At 53.8% G+C, this 18,148-nt stretch overlaps 3 protein-coding genes and 1 long non-coding RNA gene across 5 annotated transcripts in view; 2 read left to right on the forward strand and 2 right to left on the reverse strand.

The window, feature by feature from the left end:
* The first annotated feature begins 1,717 nt into the window (after nt 1-1,717).
* PDE6G (phosphodiesterase 6G) lies at nt 1,718-2,966 on the forward strand. The gene is made up of 3 exons (XM_059047659.1): nt 1,718-1,890; nt 2,365-2,405; nt 2,890-2,966. Exons 1-3 carry the CDS (start codon nt 1,745-1,747, stop codon nt 2,964-2,966), a joined length of 264 nt encoding a protein of 87 aa, XP_058903642.1. The 5' UTR covers nt 1,718-1,744.
* A 1,719-nt stretch (nt 2,967-4,685) lies between these two features.
* Nucleotides 4,686-8,367, reverse strand: TSPAN10 (tetraspanin 10). The gene is made up of 3 exons (XM_059047628.2): nt 8,332-8,367; nt 6,463-7,055; nt 4,686-5,148 (listed from the first exon to the last, which is right to left on the reverse strand). Exons 1-3 carry the CDS (start codon nt 8,365-8,367, stop codon nt 4,686-4,688), a joined length of 1,092 nt encoding a protein of 363 aa, XP_058903611.1.
* Nucleotides 8,368-11,691: 3,324 nt separating this feature from the next.
* Nucleotides 11,692-13,487, reverse strand: LOC131746397 (uncharacterized). The gene is made up of 2 exons (XR_010838169.1): nt 13,379-13,487; nt 11,692-12,047 (listed from the first exon to the last, which is right to left on the reverse strand). It is a non-coding gene; the product is annotated as an uncharacterized lncRNA (long non-coding RNA).
* A 220-nt stretch (nt 13,488-13,707) lies between these two features.
* Nucleotides 13,708-18,148, forward strand: part of NPLOC4 (NPL4 homolog, ubiquitin recognition factor) — a 56,353-nt gene continuing 51,912 nt past the window's right edge. Inside the window, exons 1-2 of one of the 2 annotated variants that reach the window (XM_059047616.2) lie at nt 13,708-13,861; nt 17,031-17,111. In XM_059047616.2, coding sequence (XP_058903599.1) covers nt 13,847-13,861; nt 17,031-17,111 — 96 coding nt within the window. In that variant the 5' untranslated portion in view covers nt 13,708-13,846. The remainder of the gene's footprint in view (nt 13,862-17,030; nt 17,112-18,148) is intronic. The other variant, XM_059047614.2, reaches the window with a different exon arrangement.

The raw sequence follows: 18,148 nt of genomic DNA on the forward strand, positions 1-18,148 counted from the left end.
CCAGCTCGTCCTTCTTTCAGGCCCTTGACTGCACCTGAGTCCCTTCCCCCATCTCGGGGAATCCTCGGTGCTGCTACCCACCCCACAATCTCATTAGTGTGGTGTCAAGGCACAGTCCTAATCAGATTACCCAGCTGCAGGATAAATGCCCAGCCAGCACCCTGCCTAAGGGAGGCCTGCACTCACACCCATGGTCCCCTGAGACCTGCCCTGGTACTTGGTGAGTAATGACCTTCCCAGCTTGCTTTTCCTGGTGGCCACTTAGGGCGTTAGTGGGTATCTGCCCAGAGGGTGGGGAGTGGATGGGATTTTCACCACCATCCTGAGGTCTGGGTCTGGGGGAGGCCACCTACTGCTCTGTTCAGAGAGGACACCCAGCCCATCACCTCCTCTGTTCCTCGTGCCAAATAGTGGTGCAGGCTGTCCCCCAGGCTAGCAATGGTCTCGGAGCCTCAGGCCACGCACAATCAGCCAACCTGAGTGGGCACCAGCCACAGGCCAGGCTAGGGCCAGGGCAACTTGGGCAGCGGTTTCCATGGGGACAGCATCTGATAGTTGGCGCTCTATCAGGGCTCAGAGCTGCCCACCCCAGGCCAATGGCCTGGGACTAGAGAAGGGGTCCAGCTGGGCCTACACTACCTAGGCTGTGAGGAGTGGGTGTCGTGGGGTTTGAGCAGCCAGGGCCACCAGACCTGCTGCTGTCCAACTTGGACCCCGTGTAGATCCAGCTCCTGTCCCCTGGTTCCTCTCAGGCTGCTGCTGGTTCCAGCACAGAGACCATGCCTTAGGAAAGGAAGGTCCACAGTGGGGTCCACCCAATCCCAGGTGCCCCAGCACCTACAACCAGGCCTTCCTCTCTGTAGAACCACCTGTTCTTGCCTCCCGGTTGATCTCAGCCCTAATATTCTAGCAGGCAGCTAGCGGTGGCCCCAGGCTGGAGTCAGGCATTGCAGCCCACAAGTGGGAGAGGGCAAGAAACGTGACCCAAGAGGTGGTGCCTGAGGCATCCAGTGCCAGGGCAGCAGCTCCTCTCTGCATCATGTACTTAGCCCCAGAACTTTCTGGGCTTATAGTGGACCCTGAGGAATTAGGGTCTCCCTCTGGTGCTAATAGGCTTAGAGGAAGATGAGCTGCCCCTGGCCTAGGTCACCAGGGCTTAAGGCATCCAGGGGGGGACTCCGGGGGAGAGGATGAGGGGAGGTCACCCTGTGCAGTGGGTTCAAGGACACCAGCAGGTGATGCTGGTGCCCAGTGAGTGGCTGGGGCGGGGTGGGGGGTGGGGTGGGGGAGGCAGGGTATTTACCAGCAGAGGGAAGATGATGCTGGGGCCAGGGCTACACAGCTCGCCTGGGCGTTTCATTGTGACACAGGCCCCTCCCCTGCCCGGGCACCCTGCCCTCCCATTTCTTGGGTTACCGTTATTGGCACCGCTATGTGCCTAACATGCCACCATGAATGAGGCCAAGTGTCCCACCCCAGGGATTGGGATGGGGAATGCAGGAGAAGGGGGAGGCAGTGAGGAGGGGCACACCGGGGGTCACCCAGCACTCTCACCCCCTGCCTGGGGCTCCCTGGGACAGGGGGCTGCTGTTTGGGTCATACTGGGGACCGATGGGTCTCATGTTTCAGGGTTTCCTCTGCTCTGGTGGGTTAAGACCTGAGAGGCGGGTCGGAAGCAGGAGGGCCCACAGTGTGAGGGAGTCCAGAAGCCGAAGGTCGCTGCGGGGTCTCTGCCAGCCTGGCCATGAACCTGGAGCCGCCCAAGGCCGAGATCCGGCCGGCCACCAGGGTGATTGGGGGGCCCGTCACTCCCAGGAAAGGGCCCCCCAAATTTAAGCAGCGGCAAACCAGGCAGTTCAAGAGCAAGCCCCCCAAGAAAGGCGTCCAAGGGTAAGCAGAGCTGTGGGAGGGCTGGCCCTGAGGGGGGTGGAGGGCCCACCTGCTGCACAGGAGGGAGATGGGGCTGCACTTCATGTTGGGGGGCTGGGTGGGGCCTCAGCCACCCTTTCCTGGTGGAAGGTGGTCCCATCCTCTTAAGCAGGTGGTGCAGGTCTTGAGGGCCTGAGCCGGCCTGTCTCAGGGTCCCCCATTCCCTGGTATGGTGGGCAGGGGTTGGAGGGGACTGAAGGGGCAGGGGCTCCCGTCACCCTCTCTAGCTGTTCTTGTCTGGAAAGCACACCCACCTGCGGCCACCCAGACACTCAGCCACAGCCCCACCAACTGATATGTCTCCCTGCACCCAAAGAGCCCCACGTGTACACACCCAGGACACACTCAGACACACCACGTTCCCAGGAACCTGCACTCAAGTGTATGCACGCCCCCTCTCTGCTCTTCCTGGCTCTGACCGCTCTGTCCTTGTAGGTTTGGTGACGACATCCCTGGAATGGAAGGCCTGGGAACAGGTATGATGGCCACTAGTGTCCACCCAGTTCCCCCCCACTTGCCCAACCCCCAGTGTGCCTGGGGCCCCGTCACCCCTGCCCCTGCTTCCTCAGGCAGAGGCTCGCTCAGGGCACCACCCGCAGCTGTCCTTCATTTTTTTTTCCCAACTTCAAGATTCAGACACCACCCGAGTGGGGTTGTTCCTACTCAGCAGGTCCACCGAGTGCTTGGAGGGGCTGGAAAAGAACAAAGCTTTTGCTGTCCCCTCCCCCAAGCAGCAAGGCCCACCTTCCCCTGGCCCCCTCCCTGGGCCTGCTGCATCCACTCTCTTTCTGGGCAGGGCGCCCATTCGACACACCCCAAAGGTGGTATATCCTGAAAGGAGGGCTCTACACCCTGGACTTGTACTCTCACCATTGGGGTGTGGACAGCAGGGCCCGGAGGGGATGGTGGCTCCTGGGGCCGTGGGACCCTCCTGTACCCACTGACCCCCTTGTCCTGCAGACATCACTGTCATCTGCCCATGGGAGGCCTTCAACCACTTGGAGCTGCATGAGCTGGCCCAGTACGGCATCATCTAGCGCTGGGCCCCGGCCCTCGGCCCCTCCATGCCGCCGCCCTCTCTGACCCCTGCTCAGGACTCCTGTGAGCAGGGCCGCCCCCCTGGCGGAGGGTTCCAGAGCGTCCAGAGATCATGTCTGGAGATCCCCACAGGGCGGCGACCTCAGGCCCACGTAAGCTAGTTGTCAGGAGCCCACCAACTCCCTGCAGGACACCCTCTCTGGCTGGCCAGGCCTGGCTTAACTTCTGGAGACACTGGTCCACAGACCCTCTCCTCCCATGGCTGGAAAGCTAGGGCAGGCCTCCCAGGAGTGTCCCCTGTCCTGCCTGTCTGGGGCTGAGGACAAGCTTCCCTCACTAGCCCCTCCCAGCTGAGGCCCTTGCACCGGCGGAGTGGGTGGCGGGAGTCCTGCGGGCATCAGTGAGAGAGCAAGACCCCTCTGGACCTGTCACACCAGCAGGATGCTTGTCCTTTCCAACATGGCCCATGTCCTGTTTCAAATAAAATTAGCGTGTCCCCCACCACTTGTCTGGGATGTGTTGTCAGTGGGGGCAGGGCCCGAGGGTGGAGTCTCTTCAGCAAGAGTGGACAGATGTGGGCACAGGTGGCAGGGATGGCAGGGGCCTGGCCAGGCTGAGGGAAGGAAGCACATCGGGCGCTGAGCCAGGCCCCTGATGGCTGGACTGGGGCAAGGCAGGCAGCCCCACGTACTCCGGGGGCCAGAGCTCAGGTCGGGGGAGGGAACACCTATCTGCTCCCCTCAGGTGAGGAAACAAGTGCAGGGAGATTGGGCCCAGCCAGCCCATCCTTACTGTCCACTAAAGCTAGACAGACGCCTACCAGTAACCCTGCAATTCCGCTCCTGACACCACACCCAGGAGAAGCAGGGCACGCTGCCACACACAAACCTGTGGGAAACTGCCCCCAGTGGCGTCATCTTTGGGAAGCTGCCCAAGTGCCTATCCACATGGACATCGGGGGGTCTGTTCACACAGCAGTGACCAGAGAGTGACCCTCAGGAAGGGGGCCCCTGTGATCGCATTTATGTGAAGGCCAGAAAAAGCCACGCTAACCAAAGGCGACGAAGTTCCAACAGGGGTAACCTTGAGGAAGAGACGAAGGGCCCTGCTGGGGCTGGATCTAGACCTGGTAGTGGGTCCACAGGTGTGTGGATAAGTAAGAACCCTCAGGCTGCCCACTTCAGGTTGGTGCACTTTACTGTATGAGTGATCCATCTCAATAAAACTTACCATCCCCCCCCCAAAAAAAAGCACTCTGGAGGGAGAGGCCTGGGCCACATCCTCAACCACCACAATGGACAGGAAAGGGGGAGGTGGCCCCAGAGGAGAGCAGGGGCCAGGCTATGGTGAGGACGTGGGGACTCATAGACTGGGCTTGGAGGTGTTGGAAGTGGGGGGGTCAGTGGTGAGAGTCAAAAGTGGTCAGATGTGGAGATTGGAAGTGAGGGTTGGGGTGAGGGTCCGAGTTGGGGCTCGGTGGCAGGATTTCATCCAGTCTCGCTCGCCCCCCACTCTCCCTGTCAGCGAGGCTTTGCCTGCACCCTCTGTGGGAGGCAGACGCTGTCCAGGCAGTCGTTGGGGTCAGCTTACACTTGGACCATGGCAGCATTTGCAAGTAAATGGGCAGTGTGGGGGAAAGGGGTCACTGGGGAGCCCGAGGCCAGCAGGTGGAGGAGGCCTGGGAGCCCAAGGTGTGTGTCCACAAGCACCAAGGTGGGTTATTCTGACACCTTCCCTGGGAGGGGAGGGGAGGCCTGCAGCCCCAGACCCCATCCCGGTGCCCTGGTCTTTCGTTTCACCTGCCAGTCAGCCTGGGACCAGTTTGGCAGAGGGGAGGGCACTGAGTCTGGGGGTCCTGTGGACAAGCCCTCACTCTCTGCTGCCCTCTTGTGGACAGCCAGGGCCCGCACCAGCTGGGTGGCCAGCAGGAGCTCTGCCCCCTGGACGACCACGACAACGATGGCGTAGCCACCTGCAGGCCAGATGTTGCTGCGCAGCCACTGGAGGAGTGGGGGGCCGCAGCCCTCCAGGTGCACCACCCTCTGGGCCACGTCCTCATCCAGGCCCAGGGCCCCGAAGCCACACTGGTCATTGACTGAGGCTCCATCTTCCCAGGGGTCGATACAGCAGGAGGCAGGAAGGCTGCAGGCCTGGACCCCAGGGGAGCTGCAGTTAAAGTACCTGCAAGGGCACACGGGAGCATCAGTCTGGAGGGCAGGGCCCCTGGTCTTGGACCCCAGCGCTGTGTGGAATGTCTCCTACTCACCTTCAAACTTCCATGGCCACACACACACATAGGCACACAGGCATGAATGCACGCACACATGCACACAGCGGGAATCTACACTGGCAGGCATGTACACAGACACATGCACACGCACACACACTTGTGCACACACAGACACACACGATACCCAGCTCTCTATAATTCATCCCAGCACTGGGTAGCCCTCTGTACATGCTTCTTGGTTAGAAGGCACACACTGCGTAAGGCAGTTTGAAGGAGGCAAGGGTTTGAGGGGGGCTGGAAGTAAGATGGCCTTGCTCCACAGATGCAGCTGAGTTGGTCTGAGCAGCAGAGCTGGAGTGGGAGAAGGTGGGTTGAGGACTGGTAGAGGCTTCTGTAGTGGTCACCGCGTCATGGTGGGGGCATGAGGGGCCACACTGGGCAGCAACAAGGGATGGGAGGCTTGGGAGGAGCTCGCAGGGCCTCAAGAAAGTGTTGCTCTTGTCACCCACTTCAGGCAGCCCTCAGGTGCCCTTGGCCTTTGACTGGCCTCCATGGCCCTGTGACCAGCAGGTTCATCCCTCGCTCTCCCTCACAGGCACAGTCTCATCTCCTTGAAGGATGGGCTTCACTAAGGCGGGGGCTTGGAGGTCAGCAGGCTGGGTGGCATCACAACACCAGAAAGGGCTGCTACTGACCCAAAATCACACTCGGCCACCAAATGAGAACAATCCAGATGGGTGCTTCTAAGAGGCCCAGAAAGAAGGGCCCAGCACGTCTCAGGGACTGTTGGGTACAAATGGCTGGTTTTCAAGAGTCTCCATATGGCTCTAAACACACACATGTACACACACACACACACACACACACACGCAGTGGAGGGACAACTGTGGAGTCATAGTACAAAATGATGTCCTGAATTAAACTAAAAGTTATTTTCAATTGACATTGAGATGTACGATGTCCTTACTGAAAAAGAAAAAAAAAAACCTCCAAAAGTGACTTTCTAGCTCTACTGGCTGAGCTTCTCTATTAACATCCCTGCATGACCATATGGCCCTGGCTCGGCCTGAGAGTATACACGCGCAAGTGTGCCCACATGAGCATGTGCGCACACATGTGTACGGGTGAGGAGCCTAAACAGGTGAGTTTGTGTATAGGTGAGTATGTGCATGTGAATGTGTGTGTGGCCCACCTCTTCTCCAGCCCCAGGGACCCTGCCAGCCACCATGGGGCTGCCCTCCGCCCTCACAGGCTGTAGGACTCACAAGTTCCGCTGCCAGTCCTGGTAGGAGGCCACCCCGCAGCACTGCAGCCCGAGCTGAACTTGGTCAATGAGGAAGCACAAGTCTGGGTCGTCCTGGTAGTGGGTGATGGCCATGCGTAGGACATGCTCCAGGTCATCCTGTAACTGGCCCCAGAAGGCCACCACCAGGGCCCCTGCCACGGCCTCTAGCACCAGAAAGGCAAGGATGCCCCCAGAGAAGCAGCGCAGCAGAAAGGTGTTCTCGCAGAGGGCGCCCAGGCAGCCTGCCAGGCTCACCGCACTGAATGCCAGCCCGCCCAGCACCAGCCCCAGCATGGGGTCTGCGGGCAGGGGGCCCCCCCAACTACTCCCCAGAGACCCCTTGACAGCCAGGCCCCAGAGCCCGATGGCCAGGGCCAGCAGACTGAGCAGAGAGAAGACGAAGTTGGACAGGAAGATCAGGCACCTGAGGCAGCTGCTTCCCCAGGGGAAGCAGCAGGCTAGGACCCCCTCAAGGCCTGCCCTCCGGGCCTGGTCCACCCAGGGTGCTGGCCCTGGGTGACTTGAAGTGAGGGGGCTGCTTCCGGCGAGGGGTGGTTCCTGACCCCCAGCATCCTGCAGAGGGAGGAAGAAGAGGGAGGTCTCACCAGGGCAACCCTCTTCACTCAGACCCTGTGACACTCAGCTGGGAGCAGGGTCAGAGCCTGAGAGGGGGAGGAAGCTGGAAGGTGAAGGCGGAAGGGGGTGCTCAAAGACCCTAGAAGGCCAGGGATGTGGGAGCCTTAAGGCTTGTCCTACTTGGCCAAGCAGCAGAGGGGATGGTGAGGGGCTCTGGGGGCAGGGAGAGGAGAGGTCAGGAGACCAGGGCTCTGTGGGGTGCAGGGCCTCCCAGGGACCCCACCTTGCCCTCCAGCAGGACACTCAGCCAAGCTCAGGGGCCCTGGCCTTACCATGGAGAAAATTAACAGGGTGCTGATGGTTGCAGGGGCCCACCCCGTCTCTCCGTTCCCCCCACCATCCTCTTGGTTCCCCAACAGAGGACTGGCTCACTGATCATGAGGTTGGGAGAAGCTGCAAAGCCAGTTCCATTTGGCCCCTTGATGGACAGTCTCCACTTCAGATATGCCTGCATCCACAGCCCCTCCACTGGCAGGCAGGTATGCGAGGGCTTCTGCCCCCTCTCTGCAGGGGGAGGGGCAGCAGGCCCTTGAGTTTGGTTGTGGGGGAAGAATGAGGAAGCTAAGGCCCCAGGCCTGGGCAGGGCTCCCAGTTCACCAGGAAGAAGCTGGCCCTTCACTCCCCACCTGTCTGACCGCATCAGAGCACAGGAAAGGAGGGTTATTGATCAGCCCCCGCCAGAACTCAACAAGTCAGTAAGAGCAAAAGGACAGGCTGCCGGCATTGGCCTTCAGCCCCTTCTGCACCCTGAGCCAGAGCCCACCCCCGACCTGCCAGATCCACGGGGAGGCCTGTCAGATCTCTTGTGCAGGGGCCATACCAGGCTGAGCGGATGGTAGCCTTGAGGAGGGGGCAACAGGAAGGTGAGAAGGCGAGGCAGGTCACAGGTGGGTGGGGGACAGGGAAAATGTGAGGGTGGCCTGATGGCCCTAGTGGGCACCATCCCCTGGGTGTGTGTTTCCCTTGGGGTGTGGGTGCACCCCATGCCGTGTCAAATACGAGGGCAAGGGCGGGTCACCTTTCAGAGTCTGAACAGGGCGCTGGGGGAGGTTAAGGCACCTGATGAATAAAGCCCCACCCCAATCTTAGCAGCTCCTCCAGAGGATCCACCTCCTGGCTAGCCCCAGCACACAACATGGCTTTGGTGGGCCAGGGTTGGGAGAACCCAGCCAGGGACATCTCCAACCCCGGTAGGCCTCCAGGCACTGCTTACCTGGGACAGCAGGGGGCTCTTTTCCCCCTCCTCCATCCTCCACCAGGACAGGTGCTGGTCCCCCCCTGGCCTCTCTGGCTGGGACACCAGGGCTGGTGCTGCCTGTGCCACCGGCTGCTCTGTGAGCTGTGAGCCCCACCGGGACTTCGCAGTCACGATCGAATCATGTGAGGAGTCATAGTTTAGGGCTTAAGACAGCCTCTGCTTGTTGAGATGCAAAGGATCTTTCTTGAGCCCAGATTCTTGGCCTCGCTCTGTGCAGGCATGACGTGGGTGGGGCTGTCAGGGGGCAGCCTCATGGTCATCACCACAGGGCCCCAGTGTGGGCCTCAGCCTGGCGGGTCCAGCGGTGCCCCTCAGCTCAGCCTGAAGATCAGACCCTGGTTCCCAGTAACAGCCCGGGAGAACTGCCCACAGCTAAATGCCAGTTTATCCCCTGATTTATTCACTGCAAGAAAGAAGTTTTATGTATATATATGCATATACATACATACATATATGTGTATGTATATATATATATTTAATTATTTATTTATTTTAATTTTATTTTTGGCTGTGTTGGGTCTTCGTTGTTGCACGCAGGCTTTCTCTAGTTGCGGCGAGCAGAGGTTATTGCTTGTTGCCGTGCGCGGGCTTGTCATTTCAGTGGCTTCTCTTGTTGTGGAGCATGGGCGCTAGGCTTGTGGGCTTCAGCAGTTGTGGCTCATGGACTCTAGAGCACAGGCTCAGTAGTTGTGGGGTACGGGCTTAGTTGATCCACAGCATGTGGGATCTTCCCGGACCAGGGATCGAGCCTGTGTTCTCTGCATTGGCAGGTGGATTCTTAACTACTGTGCCACCAGGGAAGTCCCTATATGTGTATATTTGAAGTACCTTTATTTTTAATTTTTTTAAAGATTTATTTATTATTTATTTCTGGCTGCATCGGGTCTTGGTTGTGGCCCGCAGGCTCCAGGGAGTGTGGGCTCTGTAGTTGGCGTCATGCAGGCTCTCTAGCTGAGGTGCACAAGCTCAGTAGCCGTGGCGTGGGCTTAGTTGCCCCACAGCATGTGGGACCTTAGTTCGCCGACCAGTGATTGAACCCACGTCCCCTGCATCGTAAAGCGGATTCTTTACCACTGGACCACCAGGTAAGTCCCCCTTTATTTATTTATTTTTAAATCACTGGCTAGATCACATCCTTCCTGGTTTGGAGGTGGCTGGGATTTCCCCCCCACCTCTGAGCTTCTCAGGAGTAGGACTTTGTCACGGTTACTATTGTGCCCTAGTGCTTGGAAGGACCCCAGCCATGCAGCTTCCACCTCTGCAGGCAGAGATGTGCTCCAGGCTCCCTGACCCTGCATTGTCGGCCCTCTCACCCTGGCTTGGATGCGGTGCAAAGACTGGCTCAGAGCAGACCCCTACCAGCCACCAACTCTGGAAGACCTTGGGCACGCACTCCCACACCTCCTGGGTCCTGCTTGTGGAGCATGTGAGGCTATGACGTGCGTCGACGCTGCTGTTGGTTGCTGGGGCCGGAGGCCGTGGTGGGGGCAGAGGCTGCCAGGGGCCCCTCTGCAAACACATGTGCGTGGCAGGAAAAAGGGTGGCCTCCAGGGTATGCGTGTGCCCTGTCCTGTCTCCACCATCCTCCCCACTCCCTTTCTCAGCTTCTTCCGTTTGATGTTTAAACCCAGCCTCTTTTCCTCCATTTAGTCACCATTTTACAATCCAGCCATATGGTCTGCTTGCTGGGCTTGAAACGCCTGGCACTCGTGCGCCCTGACCTATGCCATCCCCTGAAATCTCCTCCTGGTGTTCAGTTCCAGAGTAGTACGGCCGAGGGAACACTTTTCATTTTTATTTGCTTCATTTGTCTGTATTCTTGCTTTGGGTCCCCCACTAGCTTCTCCCAGAACGACCACCCCACGGACCCCAGCCTACACTCCAGCAGAGGGCCAGCTGAGTTTTAAGTCACTGAATGAGGAGAGTTCGTTAACACAGCATTATTGTGAGCATGGATGACTGACACAGGGTTTATTCTCTGTCAGGGACTGTTCTGAGCCCTGCAGTACGACAGTGAGGAAACCTGACAATCCCCCGTCATCAGGTGCTTACATTTGAGTACAGGGGAAGTCACAGAGTAAGCAAAGAAACCAGTAAATATATGCTATTTTATAAGGTCACGCATGTTATGAATCAAGGAAAGGAAATGGCTGGTGGAGGGTGTTGTCTTATATCAGGTGATCAGAGAGGCCTCACTGTAGGAAAATGTTTGGTTCCTAGGTATACACCCAAAAGGATTGAAAACAGGGACTCACACAAATACATGGATATACACGTTCACAGCAGCCGAAAGGTGGAAACAACCCAGGTGTCCATCAATGAAGAATGGATAAACAAAATGTGCTCCATCCATACCGTGGATTATTCAGCCATAAAATGGAAAGAAGTTCTAACACAGGCTACAACATGGATGAACCTTGACAACATGGTGCTCAGTGAAAGAAGCCAGACACAAAAGTCCACATACAGTACGACTCCACTTATATAAAATATTCAGAATAGGTAAAGCCATAGAGACAGAAGGTAATTAGTGGTTGCCAGTGGCTGGGGGAGGGGGAAATGGCGGCTACTGCTGAAGGAGTGTAGGGTTTCCTTCCGGGAGTGATGAAAATACTTTAGGACTAGATAGAGGAGGTGGTTGTACAACACTGGGAATCTACTACATAATACTGAGTTTTTCCCTTTAAAATGGTAACTGTATGTTCTGTGAATTTCATATCAATTTAAAAAAAGAAAAGAAGAGGGCTGAGAAGAAGCCGAAGGAAAAGAGGGAACGAGGGACTTCCCTGGTGGCCCAGTGGTTAAGACTCCGCACTTCCAATGCAAGCGGCGCAGGTTTAATCCCCAGTCAAGGAACTACGATCCCACGTGCCGCATGGCGTGGCCAAGAAGAAAAAAAAAAAGAGGGAACGAACCTCGTGGATTTTCTCAGGTCAAGGTCCCTGCGAGGCCAACCCTGGTCACTGGGGAGTGTCTCAGGATCCAGACCCGGGAAGGAAGCAGCATTGTGCTGGTGGAGGGAGAAGGCGAGCTGTCAGGCAATCTCGACAACGTCCTTGGTGATCCCCGCAGCTCGGATGGCCTGCAGAGTTCTCCCAGATTGAGACGTGGGGCTTGGCCTTGATAGCCATCCACTGTTACTGGGCATGAGCTGCCTGGGGAAGGGACCACGATCTGGGGTGAGCACAGTCCCCAAAAGGGAGCTCAGCCAGTGCTGCCAGCAACTTCAGCCTGAGGGTAGTGCACTTGGCACACACTGTAACTGAATGTGGGGTCCAGCTGCTCCCTGTTCAAAAGCCAATAAAGAGGCAAGGCTGGTGGAAAGGAAAGTTTGCTTTATTTCTGAGGCTGGCAATTGCGGGGTCCGGGGGAGGGGAAGGGGAAGGGCAGACTCCTGTCCAAAGGCCGACTCTCCTCCACTGACAACCAGTGGGCAAGAGCTTTTATAGATGGAAGGAGGGGGCTACATGCAGAGACAGCACAGTCAGCTCTGATGATCATCTTGAAATTGGTCATCAGTGGTCTGACCAGCATCATCTTGATTGTTTTAAGTACAGTTAATCTTCAATTCCAGGGTCAGTTTTTTCCCATTTCCATGAGGCCAATTCTCAGAATTGTGGCAGCTTCTGTCATGGTTACAGTCTGGTCATTATGTAGTTAACTTCTTCCACCTGGTGGGGGTTTCAGTATCTATAAAACAGCTCACAGGACACAGCTCAGAATACTATCTATAGCCCTTGAGGTGGAACTAAAGGTCCTTGACTTTGCTTACTGACTTAAACTATTATTGTTTTGTCCCCTTTGACTATTTTCCTTTGTTTCTGTATTTTCTCATCTCTCTGATTAAACTTATTCTTTGGCTACACTTTAAAAGGACCACTCAGGCTGCTGTGCTGCAGGCGGAAGGTCAGGGGAAGGATGGGAGCTGGAGGTCAGGCCTCGTGCAGCCAAACTGTGTCTCGTCTCTTCCTCAAAGGGGACACACCCAGCCTCATCAGTTACCACAATCAGGCTCCAAAGCCAGGCTCTCTGGGAGACGGTCATCACCTCTCAGGCCCCATCTCAGCCTTGTTCTGATACAGAGTAGCCTTCGGATGAAATCATAGTTACCACTACTGTTATGGGCCGAACTGTGTCCCCCCAGATTTATATATTGAAGTCCCAACCCCAGCACCTCAGAATGAGACTTAGAGGTAGGGCCTTTAAAGAGGTAATTAATTTAAAGTCAGGCCATTAGGGTGGGCCATCCTCCAATGACCTTATAAGAAAAGGAAAATGGGACTCAGAGAGACACCAGGGATGCACCTGTACAGAGGAAAGACACATGAGGAAGGCAGCTGTCTGCAAGCCACGGAGAGAGGCCTCAGAAGAAACTAAACCGGCTGTCCCCCTGATCTCACACTTCCCGCAGGGAGAGGAAATGACAGTAACAACCTCCTAACTGTTTTCAGCACAGGAGACAAATAAACACAATCTGAAATGGAATCATGGGATTAAAAAACATAGTTTAGCCTCTTAAAGATTTTTGTAACTTTTTTTTTCATAATCATAGGCAAGGTCAGCTACCAAATGTGCAGGGCCCAGTGCAAAACAAAAAATGAGGAGCTCCTTGCTGAAAATTATTAAAGATTGCAAGACGGTGACGGCAGAGCATTGAATCAAGTGTGAGGCCATTCGGAGCCACACACGTGGGTGCCCATGAAGCTGGCCCTGGGGGCAATTTTAGGATATTGTATCTCCGTGGCAAAGAAGCATTTATCTAAAATGTGGTCGAAATTCATTATTTCTTTTATGTTAGATTCAGGGAAAATGCCTTCTTAAAAAATACATATCATGGGGCCGATGCAGGGGATACGGGTTCGTGCCCCGGTCCGGGAAGATCCCACATGCCGCGGAGCGGCTGCGGAGCCTGTGCCCCGCAACGGGAGAGGCCGCAACAGTGAGAGGCCCGCGTACCACAAAAAAAAAAAAAAAAAAACATATCATGAAGGTATGATGTCACCTTCCCGAAGCTATTTCTCCATTTCCGTGGGACCAGCGAGGCGCTGGGAATGTCCAATCCGAGCCCACCGACCGCTGTCCTGGGCGAGACGTGCATTTGTGCTTCTCTCCCGGCTTCTCCACAGCGTCTCTCCACCGCGTGGCCAACGGGGGGCGCCCCTCCGCGGGGAAGCCGGAGCGGGGCCGCCCTGCGCAGGCGCGGGCCGTTGGTGGGGCCGGAACCTGGTTGCGCGGCCGGAACCTGATCGTGCTGCCGGAACCTGGTTGCGCGGTCGCGCGGCCGGGGGAGCGCGTCTGGCGAGGCACCGGACGTCGCGGCGGTGGCGGCCGGGCGGTGAAGCTGGAGCGGCGGTGGCGGCGGCGGCCGGAGGCCGGGGCTGGGGCTGAGGCGGGGGTCGGGGCTGCAAGGCCCGCGGGGCGGCAGGCAGCGGCGGCCCGGGGCTCAAGCCCGGATACGGGAGCGGCCACCATGGCCGAGAGCATCGTGAGTGGGACGGCCGGGCGGGAGGGCGCCGGGATGAGGCAGCAGATTTGCCGGCGCGGCCTGCAGTGAGGCCCAGCGGCCCGCCCTTCTCTTCATGGGCCGACCGGGTGGCTGGGCGCCTGATCTCCTCTTTCCAGCTCCTCCCGTCCCCGGCCGACGGGGGAGGCCGGGCCGTCCGCGGGGTGTGGGTTGTGCCGGCCTTTCCATTCCTGGTCGCGGGGGTCGCGCTTGGAGGGTCTGCAGTTCCTCGGGGCCGGGGCTACGATCCCTCCTCGCCTCCTGTCCGTCTGTCTTGCCTCCTTCCGTCGCCCCAGTGAGTGCCTTGTCATGGGTCCCTTAAAAGGAGAACACTTTCTATAAACGGGGACCCCCTCCCACGAGAGGAAGCTGCTAAGAAGGGAGACAGACGGTGGCATGGTGGATGGCAAGGAGACCTTGACAGCTGTCTCTCTGTAAAGGGATGTTATAAAGGTTGATCTCCTTTTGTACCCGAAGTCAGGGATTGACACACTCCCTTTCCCCGCTTAAAGTGTAAAAAAAAAAAAAAAAAAAAAGTGAAAATCAGAAAAAACTGGCCATTCCTTAACTTGTGGAAAGTTTCCTCTCAGAAGTCAGTGTGGCCGGAAAAAACCCAGCAGATCAGCTGGACAGAAAAATTTTTGGTTAACGTTAAGGACCACTTGGGATTTCCTGGAGGAAGCAGAAGCAGTATGGGGTGGCAAGTCATGTTCAGAATTTGCCCGTGGGAGAGCCTCTGCAGTTTTGCCAGGTGTCGGGAATGGTATTCATCCTCCTCTCTGGATGCTCTGGGCTGCAGGAACCTCCAGCTCAGGACTTTCAGGCTTTCATCCAGTGACTCCACCTAATGCAGCTCTCCATTCAGGGGCCCTGGCGTCTGCTCTGTTTCCCAGCCTGGAGATGAGCAGAGGGCATGAATGCCCGAAGAGAAACGAGCAACTGATTCCTTTTAAAATAAGATTTACTAGTCTTTGGTGACTCATTCTAGAAATAGGTTAAGAATTAGCACTCAAATCTGCTCACAGACTTTCTCTTTATTGTAATATTTTTAACCAAGTTGAAGTAACCATGGACATGTGAGTTTCAGAGAAGGCCACTTTTCTACTAGTGTATATAAGGCTAGGGTCTCATTGATAGCATGGATCTCGTGTCGAATTTCTCAGAATGTGAGGAATTAAAACAGATGATTCTTCTGAAATTTATTTCAAAAGTTTTTATTTATTTATTTAGAAAGAGGTCTTCTAAAAATTTCTATGGGATAACTAATTTTTATCTCACCAATTCTTTGACTCCCCCAAGAAATATTCTGGGCTCATTTTCTAATAAATAGGGAAACTTAGTTACCAAGAAGCTATGTGTCCATGTTGCCTGGTCTGTCTCTTGTGTATTTTACTTTATACCATGTGTCAAAGGCCAAGTCATACCTTCCCTCAGTATGAATTATCTTTGTCTCTTGGAGTTAAATACTGAGCTTAGCTTGGAAACCTGGACTGCCATGCCCTGTTGTAAATGAACAAGTAGAATAAGTTCTTAAGCTTTAGAACTCTCCAGAAACGTGTAATCCTGACCTTTAGCTTCTCAAGGTGGAGTGTCATGCTCTTGGTCCTAAGTGAACAGTCAAAGCAACAGTCACAGAATCCCTCAAAGAGAAGCAGAGCTCTTTACTTCTTAACCTGCCTCAGTGTTGGAGACAGATTTCAGAAACAAATAAGTGGGAGTTTACCTAATGCCCAGGCTGTGTATTAAGAAAACATTTTTCTAGTTGTTGAATCCAGAGTAAAGCATACTAGAAATCAAAAGTCAAAATAATTTGAGTGCACATAGGTGAGTGAGAAAGTTGAACAGATGTTGTTGAGAAGCAAAAAAAATATTTTATGCTCTTAACAATTTGGATTTCATAAGGCTTGTTCAAAACAAAATCTTAAAAACAGAGCAATATGGGGACAAAGGCTTTTCAGTTAAGCAAAAGTTATTAGAAAATGAGAAAGATATAGTCAAGCTATTTCAGGAAAATCTAGATTATTCTTAACTTGTTTGGTAAAGGTGGACAGATCGAAAGCCATTGTGGCATTTTGTCCGCTGTCAGTGAAAGTCATTTTAAAAACAACTGCTTGTGACATTTCTTGTCTGTATAGTGTTGTTTTGAATACAGTGTACAGTGCAGTAGTTACTGAGAGGAGTAACTACAACATGAGTACTTTCTGGCACATTCTGTTCATTGTTCTTCCCATGCCTCAGGTGGTTGGAACATCCTCTGTCTTGCTGGTGGCTGGGCATGCCGGTTCATGCTACCCACTGAGGCAGGACCTTGGATGGTTGGCCCGGGCATAATAGCACACTTTCACTGGACTTCGATCAGCATGAAAATCAAGTCTAGAAAGTGGTGCTCCGTCCAGTTGTCTTCCAGGCCTAGCAACCATTTCAGGCTTGCCATGAAAATATATATTTTTAAAACCCTGCCAAGTTTTACCATGGTATTAAACACCTTTTTTCTTTTCTTTTATTCTTTTTATTGAAAGTAAATAACAAATTAGAAGATTTCCTGTGATCCTTTTTATGTTTTTAATTGTTTTGTGTTTGTTTGTTTGTTTGTTTTGGCCACGTGGCTTGCGGGATCTTTGTTCCCCCACCAGGTATCTAACCCGTGTGCCCTTGGCTTTCACTGCGGAGTCCTAACCACTGGACCACCAGGGAATTCCCTATGATCCTTTTAAGTTAGTCTAGTCTGTGTATGGATCCTGGAACAAAGTGAGATATTTTTTAAAGAACTCAGTTGTTCATGATTCATAGTAGGTTTGTTCCTGCTGATATATAAAAATATTTTTTTTGTAAATTGGAAGAGAAAAATGTTAGTGTTTCAGATATATTCTTTATAAATAATGGTTAAAAATTGAAGTCATATTTTTCTGAGTGAAATGGTGAGAGTTGAGAATTAGGGCAGTCCTCTTAGGATGTTCTCCCATGTGCTGATGTCTCTCAGACCTCTGCTTCATTTTCTAGAAACATTGGGTTGGGTGTTGGCAAGGGGAAGGGTGAGGTTTGGCTCTAAGTTTTGGTGACCCAGATGCTGAAAGACTGCGGAGGTTAGTTTCAGTAATAGGTCAGGACCTTCCTAGTCTGTGCAGTAACCAACTTGTTTCATTTACCACAGATAATTCGTGTTCAATCCCCAGATGGGGTGAAGCGGATCACAGCAACAAAGAGAGAAACAGCTGCAACATTTTTGAAAAAGGTACTTGTGGCTTGGGTATTGACCTTTCTTCATTCTCTACTGTTATTCCCTTCCTGTTATGTACCTTTTCTCTTTTCCTCATTTCCTGAGTCCGCCCCCTCCCAAGTTCAGTCTCTTGTATTGATTTTCTCTGTCGTGATTGGTGGGACTGATACAGGATCAGACGTGTCACAGCTGACCACTGCTAACCATTGCAGGACCAAGGGCCCAAAGGTCAGTGTAAAAGGATTTCACAAGAGGAATATTGATGAGTGAAAAATCAGAGAATGAGAAACTTGAATTGTCTATCGAAGGGGAATTGCTAACATGTATAGAATGATCCCACTTTGTTCTTAAAAAATTAAAGCCACATACACAAATTGTTGTGTGAGAATACGGTTTGAAGGAGCACAAGCCAGACCTAAAAGGGGCAACCCCAGTAGGGGAGGCCAAAGTAAGGAGAGTGGCTTTTGCTTTATACTTCTTACCAGAGGTAGGCAAAGCATGGCTCGTGGCTGGCTGCCTGTTTTCATTGGAACACAGCCACACTCATTGTTTTATTCACTGTCTGGCTGCTTTTGAGCTCCAGCAGCAGAGCTGAGTAGTTGTGACAGCCTGTATGGCCCTTTACAGAAAAAGTTTGCCAGCTGCTACTTTATACATTCTTTACTATTTGAATTTGTTGCAGGCAGCTGTTACCTTTGTAATGATAAAAAATATCATTTTTCACTTTTCATAAGCAAAAAAAATTGTCAGGTCACAGACTGTTAGAGCCAGAGAGAATCTTAGGTGTCATGTAGTCTGATCTTTTTATTTTCACAAAGGTGGAAACTGAAGTCCAGGGAATAAAGAGATTTGCTGAGGATCACACTGTGTTCTGATAGGGAAGACACAGCACTTACCTGGGAAGTTTGGCTTCTGAAAGGTAGTTGCTATCCTGATTCCAACAGTGCTGCTTAAGTGACCATATTTACAAAAATAAAAGGAAAAAATCAGGTGCAATAGACAGCAGAGAAGAGAATCTGTATGTCTATAAGGACTTTTAAATATCTTACTCT

This window comes from Kogia breviceps, chromosome 19 (assembly GCF_026419965.1).
Source record: "Kogia breviceps isolate mKogBre1 chromosome 19, mKogBre1 haplotype 1, whole genome shotgun sequence".
Lineage (NCBI taxonomy): Eukaryota > Metazoa > Chordata > Mammalia > Artiodactyla > Physeteridae > Kogia > Kogia breviceps.

Bases quoted from the DNA above. Each gene is read 5' to 3' on its own strand.
- PDE6G (XM_059047659.1), top strand. From the start codon at position 1,745: ATGAACCTGGAGCCGCCCAAGGCCGAGATCCGGCCGGCCACCAGGGTG. The intron at 1,891-2,364 runs GTAAGCAGAGCT...CTGTCCTTGTAG, and splicing joins CCCAAGAAAGGCGTCCAAGG to GTTTGGTGACGACATCCCTG. The intron at 2,406-2,889 runs GTATGATGGCCA...CTTGTCCTGCAG, and splicing joins AATGGAAGGCCTGGGAACAG to ACATCACTGTCATCTGCCCA.
- TSPAN10 (XM_059047628.2), bottom strand. From the start codon at position 8,367: ATGGAGGAGGGGGAAAAGAGCCCCCTGCTGTCCCAG. The intron at 7,056-8,331 runs GTAAGCAGTGCC...CTCCCTCTGCAG, and splicing joins AGAGCCCCCTGCTGTCCCAG to GATGCTGGGGGTCAGGAACC. The intron at 5,149-6,462 runs GTGAGTCCTACA...GTGCCCTTGCAG, and splicing joins CAGGACTGGCAGCGGAACTT to GTACTTTAACTGCAGCTCCC.